This window comes from Nipponia nippon, unplaced genomic scaffold (genome assembly GCF_047370975.1).
Source record: "Nipponia nippon isolate SJK-2023a ecotype South Korea unplaced genomic scaffold, ASM4737097v1 scaffold_9, whole genome shotgun sequence".
In the NCBI taxonomy this organism is placed as follows: Eukaryota; Metazoa; Chordata; class Aves; order Pelecaniformes; family Threskiornithidae; genus Nipponia; species Nipponia nippon.
The window spans coordinates 24678645-24694578 of NW_028262413.1; the positions used below are offsets into that span (position 1 = coordinate 24678645).

Genomic DNA, 15934 nt, shown 5'->3' on the forward strand with positions numbered 1-15934 from the left:
CTGGACATAGCAGCAAAAATATTTTGGGGTTTACAAAAGTTATTATTGAATTATTCTTCTAAATGGAATTGACAAATAAATGATGCATAAAAGTGATGCACAAAAGGATGCAGTATGGCATTTGGGGGAAGGTCCTAGCGATGCCTAATTTGCCCAGAACCAGTTTACTCCTTGCAAGCTATGAAAACCACGTATTTGCTCATCATGTGCAGAAATACTGCCTAGGTATCTTAATACAAGCTTGCCTAGTATTGTTTGCAAACCCGACATACTTTTCTCTCAGGTTCTGCAATTCTTTCTTCATATCTGCGTCTTCAAATTCCGAGTCATTGTCGCTGCTCATGTACGATGACTGCGAGTGGAAAGATGTTATGTTGATGGTAGGAATTTTTGTTCCTTGCCCGTTAAGTGAATCGAGGCCTGGCGAGCTAGCTTTGCCAGATCTTTGCAGAAAAGCAGCTGCTTTTTTAATTAAATCAGTGGCTGCACTACTACTCGGGGGGGACAGTTGGGCAGCAGCAGCTGACGGACAATGGAAAGGCTCATCAGCAGAATCACTCGAACCCTGGTCACAGAGGACATCGACAGAAGAGGCTGTCTGCACCCGTCGGACAGCTGTCTTCAGATCAGGGCTGGAAGGTAGCTCATCCAAATAGACATCTGGGGGTGCCGAGAACCTTAAGCAGTGCGGCGCTGTTAAAGTTAATTCATCTTTCGTGCTGATTACTGAAAACCTGCCAATAGTTTTGGCTGGTGTACCACTGTCATGAGTTTCAGCCTGTTTTCCATAGGAACCAGAGTCTAGAGAGTCATCCCTTTGAAGGTTATTTATCACCCCATCTGCTGTAGATATCTGCGTTACATTATCTGTGTGTGCAGACGAAGTCATAGTCTTTGCATTCTTGCTTCTTTTAGAAGTTTCCATCTGTTTAGTTATGCTTGATGACGTAGGTGCAACCTGGAGAAAATAATGGAGATTAATTTTGAAAGTAATTGTCACAATCAAGCATAAAACTGCTCCTAGTTTCTGCTTACCTGAAGGAGGCCTTTTGTTGTAGCAGCAGGAGCTGAAGTGATGCTTGCAGCTGAACCTGTTTTACAAGTTGGAAAAAAAAATATATATTCATGTCTGGAATGCTTTAGTATAATAAAAGCCAATGTGTTTATTGTGATAAACTGAAGCGTAATAAAGTGTAGCACTGAAGAATAATTTAAATATCCAATCTTTGTAATACAGGATCTATAATGCAGGAGGCAATATTGATGACAATATAAAATATCTGCAGGTAGTCACTCTCTTCAATCTATTGATTTGGGGAATTCAATTAATAATTGGAGTGTGGAATTTCATTAAGTCAGTTGAAAATTTTTAAGGGGAAAACCAGAAGAATGAAATCTGCATGGTACATTGGGCCTGCATTGCTAAGGTATTCTTGATGTCTCGAAAAAGTAATTGCATTCGTCTATTCATGCATACAAAATGCTGCAGCTGACCACAAATGGACTGGTGTCTCACAGCTTTCAGTTGACAGGTATTGACACCAACAATTAAAAGTGCCTGAAATGAAGTTAAACGCACATTGTTGTAAGTGGAAATTATAAGCTCAAAAGATGGCCACTTGGACCACAGAAGCACACAAGAAGCAAAATATTAGTGGCAGTAATCAAGACGCGATTATTTCACAACCCAGACACTGGTTTTGAAGTTAAACCAATAAATGCAAGCTTTTCAGAAAGCTGCTTTCTTATGGCACATTGCACATAGTGAACATAAGGCAAAAATCTGTCACTTCGTATTTCTGAAATGGTGAAATACATCACTGCTTGATGGTATCTAAGATACATTAATTTTACTACACAGTGCTACATTCCACTTGCATACTCTCTTCTTTGTAGCGAGACAGATGAATGCAGGCTACCCAAAGTTTTTCCCTCTCACACTGACCTAAAAGCAGTGGACGATCTACATCCAGCAGGACAAGAATGATCTATGTTGTCACACAAACCTGATAGCCAGCTTTGCCATGACAATCTCAAAAAAATATATAAGTCCCTCCCAGCCCCACCCAAGACAGCAGGAACAATTTTGGATTCTTCAGCCCTTAAAACTTCCCATGACTTGCAAGACAGGTAAATGGAGCATGATAAATACCCAGTTTCTTACTATGGCTCCTACTATGTTATTATAGGAAGAGCAATGGTATCTACAAGTACCTACAAAAAAGTACACTTTACTAGTTATCTGTGAGACTTCCTTGTAAATCTTACAGGGTTCTCTCCAGAGGAACTACCCTCAATCATGTTATTTTTGTCAACACATTTTTATGAAACCCAGGAAATACGAGGGACTTTCTGTTTGGACTTTTTAAGGGCACTGGAAATTTATTATTGGGAACGTAGCCTTCCATGTGAATACCCTATACCTATACCACAGGCATGCATTACATATTTATGGTTTAAAATAAATCTGCCTGTGAGGCAGTTTCTTTCTAGGAATCTTGACAAAGTGAGATGTTTAATATTAATTATATTACAAATAGGATCAGAAATGCCTTGTGCTGGGCAGTGCTCTGCAGTTAATCAGAAGGGTGAGCAGCAAGGGGACACCGGAGAAGAGGACCACGCACTAGTACAGATGCATCACTGCCGTTCATCACTGAAAGAAGCATTACCTTTTCTGCTTGCTGACCCACCTCTTGCTTCTGAGGAATGAGCACTGATGCCGGTGACCTCCAACTTTTCAACCTTCGGGTAAAGAGAAAAAAGAAAAAGAATTTCAGTCTCATGCACAAAGCAGAAAGGCAATGCATTCTCCTTCCTTCTCTCTCCTTCTCTGCCCTCACACTATTGTGCAATATTAAACTATTTTATAGTGTCTGTGGAGGTGGCCTTCTAGCTTTTCCTTCAACTCCTCCGTTTTTTTTCCTCTCTTAAAAGAAGAAAAAGCAGCAGCAGTGTCACAGAGGGAACTGCATCCTAAGTTACTAAAAAACAGGCACTGAATTATATATATCAGTTTGGGGTTTTGTTCTGGTTTGCTTTTCCAGCCAGACTGTATGTTCTTCATCTGTATGTCTGTCTTCAGAAATTCTGTCTCTCTTTTCTTATTGGCACAGATTTTAATAGGTCAAATTCAAATTACTGGAGAGACATAGCACATTTCATAGAGACAGAATTTTATCTGCTATAGAAAGTCATTTATCATCATGAACAATATTCTCTAAAGAGTTACTCAAGTGCAGCCGTCTTTCCTGTAACATACAGCATCTTTCAAGCAGTTGATACAGTTCATCCAGCTGACACTACACGGAACAGCGTCATCCTTGCTAGTGGTGATGTAATTATCTCCAGAAATGCTACTTTTCAAGTAAGATATACACTGATCTTGTAGCAGAACGTGCTGCAAATCTGTTGAATTTCATAAACTGAGGATTTTATCTGAAAGAACACAACATAGGTGCACCATCGAGACACTGAGTAAATAATGACCCAGACCACCCGCTCCAGCTTTCCTTAGATGCTTCCCAGCGAAGTCTTGTTCTGCCAAGTTCAGGCGAGGACAAAAGAAATCATTACTGGAAGCAGAGCAAGCTTCTACCTATGGAGTGTCTTCCTTTAGCTGCAGCACTTGAACAAAGCTACAGCTCCTGAAGTGTTTATTTTATTCAGACTGACTTGGAAGGCAGGCATTATAATCACTGCCATTAATTTATATAAAAAAAATTCCTATTGAAGCATGATGGTCTTCATCAGAACTTGAATGACTATACCCCTCATGTGTTTTCCATTCTTAAACTACAAAAAAAATTATCACATTTCTGCCTGCTTTAGAAACAGGACACAAGAGGAGGAGAATGAATTAAGACATCATATCACTTTTAAACCCAAAGGAAAAGTTTGGCTTTCACTAACAAGCATTTATGTAAAATGAGTCCGAATGCATCTGACAGTAAAAATTTAAGAGAACTTTCACAGTGGAAATCAATCAACAGACAAAAGGTAATATGCCCAGGAGCAGAGACGTAAAATGTTTAGAGAAGCAAGAAATCTATACATGTCCTACCACAGGCTCATTGGTTCTGAGCTCTGCTCTGGTGCTGTCCCTAACAGCTGCATTCGGGGGTATAAAGGGCAGAGTCATTGCTGGACTAACCTGTATTGGGTAGGGTGAGGTCTCAGATGGTATGAGTGGCACCGACTGGGCTTCAGCAGCAGCTTTCACCTCCTGCCCGGTATCTGCAATATTATGGCTTGGTTCTCTCAAATCCAATGCCAACGTGGGAACTTGATCTTCGGGAAAAGGTGGCAAGTTAAATTCACTGTCGCCCTGTTCTAATGGAACAGAGGTGTCTGGAGTCCCTGCTGATGCAGAAGAAGTAGGAACATACTCCTGGTAAAGTAAATTGCGCAATTTCTCATCAAGGCTTTTTATTGTGTTGTCAACAAAGTCCACCCTGGGTGGTCCCTCTCCATCGGACTCAGCGGTGCTGGGCTGCTGCTGTTGCAGCAGGCTGACTCCCACGCCGGTGCAGGCTACAGGCTGCGCCTGGGACAGCATCGCGTGCTGCTGAGATGAGGCCACCGGCACCTGAGTAGGGCTCTGGAGTTGAGATCCTGCCAGACCAAGAGGATCAGATGCAGCGGCTGCAGGGAACACTTGGTTCACGAAGGGGTGCTGCACCATGCCAGTCTGGCTGGCCTCTGGCAGATGAGGGACCTGCGCCACAGGCTGCCGCTCCAAAACGATGGTGTCCGGGAGCACGGGGAGCGGGCAGAGCTCTGCCGCCTTCGCAGGAGCTGCTGAGACTGACTTGTGCGGCCCGACGCTGCAACATGCTATCTCCACGTCAGGGACACATGTGCCCTCGTCAGCCTGTGGCTGCAGCTGCTGAGGAGCGAGGAGAGCGTCGGAAGGCTCCTCCAGCAAGGCGGCACGGGGGGCAGGAGTGCCCGGCTGAGCCGGCATCGCTGCCTTCAGTGGAGAATACTCTAGTTGACCTCCATTAGCAGCCACCTGCTCTAGGACATTTGGAGCAGATCCCAGTAGTGGCAGAGCTGAAAACTCTGCCTGGCTCGGTAAGCCAGCAGAAGATGCTGCGGCAGGAACTTGTGCCAAAGATGGAGAGGCTCCGATGGGGCTGTCGCATACACCTGCTTGTAAGGGAAGCTGCTGACCAGCTAAAACACCAGGCAGATCCATTGCCGTAGAGCTCGCTTGCTGATCCTCTGCCTGCTCCAGGTCTAGAAAGCATACAAACATCAGGTTAACTTTTTTATGAGCCGCATAGAATGAAAGAAAGTCACTGCAAAACTTCCTGGTTAGCTGCAATGATAACCACATCTAGCTGTAACCCATTAGTGCTTCCCATCAGAAAATAATTGTTACACAAATCAAATTAGAACCTAAAATCACACATTATGCAAAAATATTTCACTGAAAAGACACTGGTTATTAAAACAGCAGTGACTAGAACTTCAGCTACCTTATAGCATAAGGCAGAGTTAGAATACTGAGACTGACCTGAAAGTCAAATAAACATTCCTAATTTGGTTCAATACCAGAAACACACTTAAAATGTGTGACTTCCAAAAATTCATCATTTTCTTCCTCCGACCAAATTAAATGAACCAAGCACAGCTAAGTCAGGTGAGAACAGAAGAGAGATGACACAGCAACTTCAGAGAAGAAAACATTTTCTATAAAGTTTGTAAATACCTGGGCCTTCAGACAGCTGTGTACTCTGAGGTACCGGTGGAGAAAATTCTGGTGCATCAGTAGCAGGGTTTTCCACAACAGGGCATATAATAAACCACCTTTTTCCAGTATGCAAAACTAAAGATGAAAAGAAAATAAAGAGTAAACACAGTAATTTCCATTTATTCCAGATCATCTGTAACAACCTAGTCCTAATTTCCATGTTTGGAAAGAAAATGAGAACTTCTGTAGTATTAGCCAAGATTAAATCAATGGCTCCTAATTTGATTCTCATCCCTTCTGGAGGGGAGACAGTGATGCCTCCTGATTCTGCCATGTATTTTAAGTTATTTTAAAATTTATTTTCAAATGTTCATACTTGTTCAAATGTTGATTGGAAACAATGCTTCCTTCAGCAGAGGTTTCATTTTTCCCACCAGCATACACTTACAGACAGAATCAAGGGCCAGTTCCCTTCCTGTTCCATTTGTCTGTAAAACCCATAAGATACAATTGTGTTCAGAAGGCCAAGATGCCCTCCCGTAATACCAAAGTAGCTGAAAACTTACAGGTTAGAAATTTCAATTAAATTACCAACGCAAACATAATCTTTTAGCTTTCTCTTGCAAATGTAGTTATTGTTGTGGAAAGAGTATGCTTGCCCATACCTTCTTGACTGTTCCACCACTGATTATCAGCTTGTGTAATTCAGGGCTTCCCTAAAAATCCCAATGTTAGATTCATCCAGGTTAGCCCTGCAATCTTCCAGGTTGCTAACAGCAGGCACAACTGTTATACCATATTTCTAGATATATTTCCAACCACCAGTAACTGGCGGATGTCTTTATGAATCTAGCAAACTTCTGCATAAGCTCATCACTGCCCTAGAGCTTGAGATTAAGTTTGTATTCAAAGGCACATTTACCATTTTGTTGATAAACGGGTGTCTTCATTTGAGACTGCCGCTTCTCCTGTTAAAAAAAACAAAACCAAAACAATAGAAGAACTAGCTGTCTCATATCAATGAAAGAGGAGCATCATTCTAAGGAGCACTCATTGTAGGCCTTAATGGAGTAAAAGTATTATTCTTCTAGCTAAGAAACATTTTTTTTTTTTTTTAAACACAGGATGTAAAACTAATTTACAGTAACTGGCTGTTAAGAAAAAGGAATCAAACTAGAAATCTTTATTTAACATTTCTTACCTCATTCATTTCCAGTCTATCGGTATCTTGTTGGGGACTCGTTCCCTGATCAGAACTTCGTTCTCCTTCTGTATCTTCACTCAGCATATCTTCTGCTTTATCAATAATATCTTTCATTTGTTCAATAAATGTCTCTTTTTCACTCTGCAATATGAATTCATTCTCTACCTACAAGACCACATTAAAATAAAGAGGAAAACAGTCACGTTTCGATTAATGCCCTGTTCCACAGCTAACAGAAAGCTTAGTCAACAAGCACACATGAGAATAAGCTGGCTGAAGCAACTTGATGCATTGAAAGACTGCAGGCAGCCGCATCACCAAGTCTTACCATGTAAGTAGCAATTTCCTCTGGCGCATCACCATCCAAATCAAACTTAAAAGTCACCATTTTGTGATTGTGTGTTTCAAGCTGGCACTCCACCATCTTATCTCCCGTGTTACAAACCTGCAGGCAAAGATTCACAACAGTTATTTCTGGCACAGCCAAAGGAATCCTAAAGTTACCCTCAAAGAGATTGTACTTGCATTTAATATGGTCAGTTTTGGTCTGCTGGACTTCTCCTGGCGTGAACGAGCGCGTGTAGATTTCTTATGTTTCTTTGAAGATTTTCCTTCTTGTTTTCCACTTCCTATTGCTCCTTCAAAGCTGTCACTCATCTCTTTACCCGAAGCAACATCTGGACTCATGTAGCTTTGTAAGAGAAAGGAAGGAAAACCCCAAAATAAAACGACTGTCACACACGAGGGAGTTATGCATAAGTAAGATACACAACGGAGACTGCAGAAGAAGTGCACATCTGCACTCTTTTGGCCCAAGCTGAGCCCTCTACTTCAGATGCTCAGTACTCGAAGGGACTACACCAAATCAGGCATGTTCTCTGTCTATCACATCTAATAAGAAATGACGTATTTCTGCCAATACCGTGGAGAAAGTCCCATCACTCTTAATACATCACTACATCCCCCTAATCCCTTCACTTCAGGGATCCTTACAGCCCCTCTCTGAACTGCTGTCCTGGTTTCAGCTGGGACAGAGATAATTTTCTGGTATAGTAGCTGGTATAGTGCTGTGTTTTGGGTTTAGGATGAGAATAATGTTGATACACTGATGTTTTGGTTCTTGCTAAGTAGAGCTAAGCTGTTGCTAAATAGTCGCTAAGTAGGGCTTACACTGGTCAAAGACTTTTCAGCTTCCCATGCTCTGCCAGGTGCACCAGAAGCTGGGAGGGAGCACAGCCAGGACAGCTGACCCAGACTGGCCACAGGGCTATTCCGTACCATATGATGTCATGCTCAGTATATAAGCTGGGGAAAGAAGAAGGGGGGGGACGTTCGGCGTGATGGCGTTTGTCTTCCCAAGTAACCGTTATGCGTGATGGAGCCCTGCTTTCCTGGGGATGGCTGAACACCTGCTTACCCATGGGAAGTAGTGAATTAATTCCTTGTTTTGCTTTGTTTGCAAGTGCAGCTTTTGCTTTACCTATTTAACTGCTCTATTTTATTTTACTTCAATTATTAAACTGTTCTTATCTCAACCCATGAGTTTTCTCCCTTTTACCCTTCTGATTCTCTCCCCCATCCCACCAAGGGGGGAGTGAGCGAGCGGCTGCGTGATGCTTAGCTGCTAGCTGGGGTTAAACCACGACAACTGCACAAGTTCCTGTTTTTCTAAGGTCCAGTTTTCTCAACTCCTGGCTGTCCACACTCACAGCAGAAGCTCTAAACAGGACCAGTTTATGTTTGTCGGAGATGAAGGAAAAGAGTAATAAGTCAGTACAGCATCCCATAACAGACTGCCTCTCATCTCTCTGCAGTTCTCAAGAACCAGAAAGGTTTTATGCCACAATATCCCAGATGACCAGCTAGCAACAGTATATTATTTTTAGCAGCCAAAACAGGATCTGCTAACAACCTTGTTGTAATATGACATGTACAGAAAACATCAACATGCAAGTAATTTGCAGGAAATTTTCAGAGGTTCATAAAAACCATGTCAGGAAGGAACCTTGTACAGCCATCTGGCCTATTTATTACCCCAAGGTATTATCGGCTCTGTCTAAACCAGTCCTTACAGAGGTTTGGGTAAACTGGTCTTACAAAGCTCCCATGAGATTTCGTAACCATCCTGGCCAATTTATTCCTGTCTTCATTTAGCCATACAAGCATAAAAGAATTTAAGTTTAACCCATGAATCCCTTGCTTAAATTTAAGGCTTTTACTTCTTGTTCTGCACTAGTTGCCCAGAACAGCTTATTTCTATTCTCTTTGCAGCTACCTTGTATGTGTAACTCGTACGTTAGGAAAGCAAAGACACATTTTGTGCATAGGATATGCCCTAAACATCTTTGCTGCAATTGCCAGCTATTTGATTCATGTGCCATTACCCTCCACTCTACAAAAGCACAACCCAACTCCAGCACTGAGTTACCTATGCACCTGGAAAAGAGAGACTATGACTTCCCCCTACTCCCCCTCTGCAACTACGAGACGTGTGCCGACACAGACTCTCCGTGCTGCTGCAGTCACGACAGTCAGCTTCTCAAACACAATTCTGGGACAGGCAAATTAGAATTCAATAGATGACTGAAAATTTGATGTGCCTTTCTACAACAGATTAGATAGACAAAATGAACTCATTTTGTGTAACTTATAGCCAGAACTAACCTATAGTCATGAAAAATCAGATTTCACTTTCCACGCAGTATTTAAAAGCAGCAATTTCTTGGGAAAAAAGGTTCCATTTTAAGGTCATGGGGTTGCACTGACTTGTGTCAGGCTATCTTTTTTGGTGGGGTAGAATGAAAACAGTAAGAGAGAGGTATCTCCAAAGTTCATAAACTTAACACATTTTGTCTATTCAGGAAAAGAGAAAAGGGTCACTAAAATCCTAACCCCAAAGCTTTATGATCATTAAGGATGAAGATGATGCCAGCAATAGGCAAGGCATTCAGCTGCTTATGAACACCCACTGTTCATTATCTACCTTATCCATATCCAAACACTGAAAAACCTGGCTTACTGCTGGTGCCAAAGCAGAAGCTGTAGCACAGGAGCAGCAGACGCCTGGGGAGGGGAGTCCTGCCCCTGAAGCAGCAGCCACTGCCCCCAGTCAGCCCCTCTCCAGGCCAGCAGTAAGCCTTCCTCTCCAGGGCTCTTCCTCACTGCTTCCTCCAAACCTTGCTGCTTCCCCTTCTGAGTGCAGAAACAGGCAGGTAAGGGCTGGCAAAAATTGAAATTTGCTTTCATTTCTGAGGAGTGCTGAGCTGGCTCTGGGGGTTATTTATCATTAGTTCTGTAATTAGCATTACTAGGCTTGAGTGTGACCTTGCGCACTGCAAAACCACAGAACGGGCTTTGGCTGCGTGTTCTAACACTTGTTGTAACGATACCTTTGAGTGGCTCAACACACAACTCTCACCAATACACCACTACCCGTAACATACCTGGGGAAAGATCATTACAGAAGGTGACACAGGCATACCCAGTCCGAAGAGGGAATAAACTATATACCCCATTATACTAGCGTGGCATGTCTTTATACAGATTCAACAGCATCCAAACCAGGGACTGTACCACTTCAGTTATCTTAACAAAAAGAGGTTACATGCTGAAATGAAAGCTGTTGTACACACATCAAGGCTAGAATGCAGCACCCAAACTAAAGAATTAAAAGAGCTGAAGGAGCAAAATAGGCATACTGCACACGGAATATCTGCAGCCTTCTCCTTAGACTTGCACCCTTCCATCTTCTGGTCAGCTGCTGCTACTCTTCTCTCAGCCAAGGCAAAAGCCAGGCATTTGGCTTAGCTTTGTCAAGAGAGAGAGGAAAAACAGCCTCCAGAAAGAAAACATTTCTTATGCCAAAGAGATTATAATGATACCTTTCACAGCTCTGTGACAGAGTTTGAAGTTTGTCCTGTATTGCCTGCTCCTAAAATGTAAGAAAAAGTCATTTAAGTAAATGCATGATATTGGCAGATGAAAAACACCTTTAAGAAAGCTTTGCTGTTGAGAAATGAGTAATCCTAAACCATTCTGTTTAGCCAATTCTTGGAACTCAGAAAAAAAAAAATGTCCCCTTGTACCCTCCCAACATTACTTTTGTCCAAAGCATCAATATCTGTGCACAACCACTTTTTAAGACAGAGCCACTGATCTGCTAGTCCTCTTCTGCTGTCTCTAAAGCAGAAGAGGTGGTGAAAGAAAGAAAACAGTTCTCACCACAATGGAAAAACGTGATTGGAGGACAAATCCACATCAGCACCTACCTGATTTTTTTTAATGGATATAAAGTATAAGCTAATTTGCTTCATTACTTTGTGTAGTTTCCTGAAATATATTAAGCACTTTCATTGTATTTGGCTTACTGTGAAAATTTCTGAGGAGCTTACAAATAAAAGATGAAAATTCATCATTTAAAAACACTGCTCTCATATCACGTCCTCTTGCTCTCTACACAATAGAAATTTTCCCTAAAAGCTTCCCTCTTCACTGGTTGCAACGTTAGGATGGACATTGATAGTGTGACTTTTGCATTGGGTAGACCTGTTTTCACAGAATTTGTGATGCTGATGCTACTGGCCCTACCACAAAAAACTTACCATATATGGACACAGACACACACATACCTGTGCATGTATATAACTGTATGTATATACACACACCCCAAATATATTCATAAATATATATATTTTATATATATTTTTAAATATATTGACAAACATACATCTATAAAATCCTTCTACAGACACACAGCTAGAAACAAGCCCCTTGACTGTCATCACTACATCTTAATACCAAAGCAGTTGGTAGACTGGAGTTAAAAGCTTAGCGGTTACCTAGTCATCCCCACTCATTGCTTATAATGCCACTCATATGCCATGCCAAGCTTGACTGCAGTTTCAATAAAACTGCAAAATTAATGAACAGTGAGAACACAGACATAATGTATCTAAATTTTAGTAATGCACTTAATCAAATGCCTTACAAAATCTCATTTGCCTGATCAGATTGGTTTGGATGTGAGTACTGCCACACATTTAAACAAAATACAAGAAATAAAAGCATTATGGCAGAGTAGCAACAAAATGCAGTGTTTTGAATATAAACAGATATGAAACTCCTCTTACACCCAAGAAAACCTTAGCAATATATGTCATAAAATCAGCATGGGGAGCATGTTGATCAATGTGACCATCCTATCATATTAGCTTAATTTCTTAAATTGAATGAGAGAAGGAAGTTAACTTACAGAGGAAATATGAGAATGAAGTTAGCAAAACAGTGGTTAAATGTTCCTAGGAATATGATAAAGTGACAGGATAGACACGTGTCTCAGTGGGCATGGATTTCTCAGGTAATATAGGACAACCTGTATCCCCTGTATCGCACTTCACAATAACAATGAAGGTTATTCATATTTTCAGATTCTCTAATGGGATCGACCCTGCATCAAAGGCTGTAGCTTTGGCATCAGCATGGAACCTGACATGAGCTGTGCATATAGAAAAAAGGCAGTTGGAGGAGGTTCTACCATTTCTGCTGTATCTAACCTAGAGGATACAGAAATTAACCAGGAAACGTCCTGCATCCCAGCATGAATATTTATTTGACAAGAATTAGACTGTCACTAGAAGGACAGGGTAAATGGGGAATTAGAATCTAATTTTAGTGTTAGCAGCATCCTTACTAAACATCTTCTGGAAGAGGAGTTAAGCTGTAGTTCTAATGAAATTCATAGGCTGTACTGTGTAGTCAAGGCACGTGGCAAGTGCATGGAAGCATGGGTAAAATAAAAGGAGATTTAGTTTGAAAAGATGGAAACTGTTACTTTGGGAGGAAAGGTAGCTCAGAACAGAGAGCCTCAAGAGGAACAATTCTGACAGCAGAATTGCTGAGGAACATTTCCATTCAGAAGTGAACAAATTAGACTTATTTACTGAAATCTGGTACAAATGCCAAAACCTTTGCTTTGCTTTGCTTATGGATATCTCTTAGAGAGTTGAAGAGAAGGAAACGTTCTGTGACATTCTGTTAAGACTGAAGGTTAAACCATTATGGGAGTGGAAAGAAAAGTCAAAATAGCAGACAGGAGGAGCTGACAGTTTTATAAGGAAAACAATAAAATGTATCTTGCTTATAGGACCACTAAGAATTGGGAATGCCTACAAATATCTGAAGTAACAAAAATCCCAGGGCTAGACTAGAATTCAGGCAATACAGGAGGATACAACACTAAATGAAATGGGAATAAGGCTCAGGTTGAGAAGCATGAAGAGCTTTTACATAGTGAAGAATCAGATTATGAAATAGTTTCTTAAGGCAAATGATGGTTGGTTGCACAAGTGCTTGAGACATTTAAAACAAGACTGGACAAAACATGGATGAAACTCTACAGAACAGCTTCTTACTGACCCACAGCACTTAAAGTAATTTCTAGCTGTGTTTGTGCTCAGCTATGGACAAAGAGGTACATAGTCCTGCTGCCTCATGACTTCAAGGAGACATTTCACAAGGTACAATATGCGGTTTCCAGCTTCATTTGAAGTAGTCAATTTTTTGCTGACCCAGAGTTGCTAGCATCTAGGACAAGTGGCTCTATATGGTGAGTGGGGATAATCTCCCTTGTGAAATAAGCCCATTATTTCACAAAGAAGTAAGAAAGTTAAGGGTGAAGCTGTTAAGTTACTTCAGAGGAAACGGCTCTACCTCTTGAGATGTCTCTGCAACTGCCTGGACAGCTGAGCAGGGAGCTGGGAGCTGCTGACCCAGTGGCTGGGAAAGATCAGGCTGAAGCTGCAGCAAACCAGAAGGCTGAAGAGGCAGACAGTGATCTATGGGAACAGGCGGACTAGCTGTGGCAATGCTGCCATGAATCTGTGAAATGCCTTCTGGAGCGACGTGGGGAGGCAACAGTTCAGGCTGCAACTGCAAAGGCGGTGACATGACTATCGAAGGTTGCACAGGCAGCACGGGCACCTGGGCTCCAGCTTCCAAAGCATACTGAGTGTGTCCAGTAATCTGCTGTAACACAACAGACAGCTATTAAAATAAATCTTTACTTAGAGTGCTTGCGACTTACATGACAACGTACTATAAAGTCACTGGAGTTCACGGAAAAAGGATTATAATTCTACAGTGAGACTGTATTCATGTGGTCTCTGCTTGGAAAAGGTAACTACTTAAGAGCTTAAACTTGCCTTGAAATGACCAAAAAAAAAAATCTAAGGGTTCTTCCTAAGCGTGCATTGCTTAGGCGCTATTTAATTCATAGAGACAAAGCCATATTTTGCTAAGAAATTAAAATTATTATGAATTCATTGTCCTGAATATTTTGCTCTGCTTTCAACGAGCATACCACAATGTCCATGCAAATGGAAAAATATACTCTACCCATAATCTAAATTAGAATTTTTAAAAAATGTTTTATGTGTAGAACCATAGTTGGTATAGACCACAAAATTAACTCTTTTTTAATTGAATATACACCAGTGTCTTACAGAAGACATTGTTTTCCATTTAGTTTAAACATTTAAGACACAACTTAACTCCTGACATGCTAAGCACCAAGGCCCCAATCCTGCAAACACTTCCTTGTGTTATGCGCACAGAGGAAGTTTCATTTATCTCACTGGATTTCTTCAGTGCATTAAAATAACTCGTGTGCGTTAGTGCTTTGTGGGAACTGGACTAATGCGATTAGATGCCAACTACCTTAGAGACTATGTTGTTATTCTGCATAACAGTTCTGTTGAGTTGTACATTTAAGAACAGAACATTCTCCTAGGTACATCATGTATTTTTCCAAGGGGACTGAGCTTGTGGGAAGAGGAAAAAGGAAAGAAAGGAAAACATGGAAGAAAAAAGGCTTTTTAGTACTAGGTAAAACTCTGCCTAATTTTTACCTTTTTTTAAAGTATCATCACCTAGAGATTTAGACTATTTGGAGAATATATTAAAAAAAAAAATCAAGACTCAGATGAGAACTAGGCCACACAATTTCACCACTGCATGCTCTCTGCAGATTCTGGATATGAGCCGAAATTATTATTCCAGGTTTGAATGTGGATAAAAATAAAGACACGGTGTGCTTTGCAACACATAACAGTTACGCGACTGCCTAAGTGGAGGTTGTTAGAATAGCAACTGTGATGCACATTGCAGAAGAACAGTGAATGGTTTTTTTTTTTTAAATCTTATATAACTTATATAGAATAATTCACAAAATGTTTCAATGTATAATTTACCTGCACAAAACTAAACTCAGAGGTGCTAAACATCAACTGCCAAAACAGCAGTGCATTGAAAAGCCTTTATTTACAGAAATACCTGTCCGTTAAAAGTACTTTAAAGCATGGAACAACGTATTTTTGAATATTCCTCTGCACTTGTTCATTTTGTTTGTAATAGCTACTTTTTATCCTAAAAAAATTACTATGCAATTTTTCAATACATATTTGATATATAATGACCATGTCAGGACTGTTTGGTCACATCAGTTCTCCCATTCTAGTGTTTGCCATGCTTGCTGTGTGTAACAGGCCTGATTCAATTCCCTCTAAAGCCACTGGAAACACTATGGCTAATGAGCTCAGCAGTAACTGTCTCGGGCTCCGTGTTGCCTACGTTTTCACAAACAATATTTCTGTACCAAATATACGGCTGAAGAGGGAAATTTAAAAATGATGTACTACTTTGAAGGTGCCATGATATAGCAGGTTGAAATGGGATGTCATGATGAATTTTAATCAATATGTTATGGCAAAGTGATGTAGTAGAACACAGATTTTCAAGAATGCTATTATTAGCAGATTTAGTGCTCTCTTCCTGCTTGGATCAGACTGCATTTCATGTTGTCATATCACAGATGTGGCAAGAGAAGTATTTACAGGCTCTGTCAACAAGTCCTGAACCAGTTCTCTTGTAAATAGTGCTAATATTAGAAGCTCCATTTTATGCTTCATTTCTTTTAAGGTGGAAGGGGTCCGCAGCTAGAATTCATTCTTGTCTGATAGACCTCTTCCATGCAGTTT

At 40.9% G+C, this 15934-nt stretch overlaps 1 protein-coding gene across 9 annotated transcripts in view; it reads right to left on the reverse strand.

Moving 5' to 3' along the window:
* WNK2 (WNK lysine deficient protein kinase 2) overlaps positions 1 to 15934 on the reverse strand; it is a 116768-nt gene that overhangs the window by 29985 nt on the left and 70849 nt on the right. For 5 of the 9 annotated variants that reach the window (XM_087743513.1, XM_087743512.1, XM_087743511.1 and 2 more), the window contains 11 exons: positions 13611 to 13925; positions 10784 to 10833; positions 7428 to 7593; positions 7231 to 7347; positions 6900 to 7067; positions 6621 to 6666; positions 5717 to 5833; positions 4154 to 5241; positions 2673 to 2745; positions 1036 to 1091; positions 273 to 958 (listed from right to left, as the gene is read on the reverse strand). In XM_087743513.1, coding sequence (XP_087599639.1) covers positions 273 to 958; positions 1036 to 1091; positions 2673 to 2745; positions 4154 to 5241; positions 5717 to 5833; positions 6621 to 6666; positions 6900 to 7067; positions 7231 to 7347; positions 7428 to 7593; positions 10784 to 10833; positions 13611 to 13925 — 2882 coding nt within the window. The remainder of the gene's footprint in view (positions 1 to 272; positions 959 to 1035; positions 1092 to 2672; positions 2746 to 4153; positions 5242 to 5716; positions 5834 to 6620; positions 6667 to 6899; positions 7068 to 7230; positions 7348 to 7427; positions 7594 to 10783; positions 10834 to 13610; positions 13926 to 15934) is intronic. The other 4 variants (XM_087743516.1, XM_087743509.1, XM_087743508.1 and 1 more) reach the window with 3 other exon arrangements.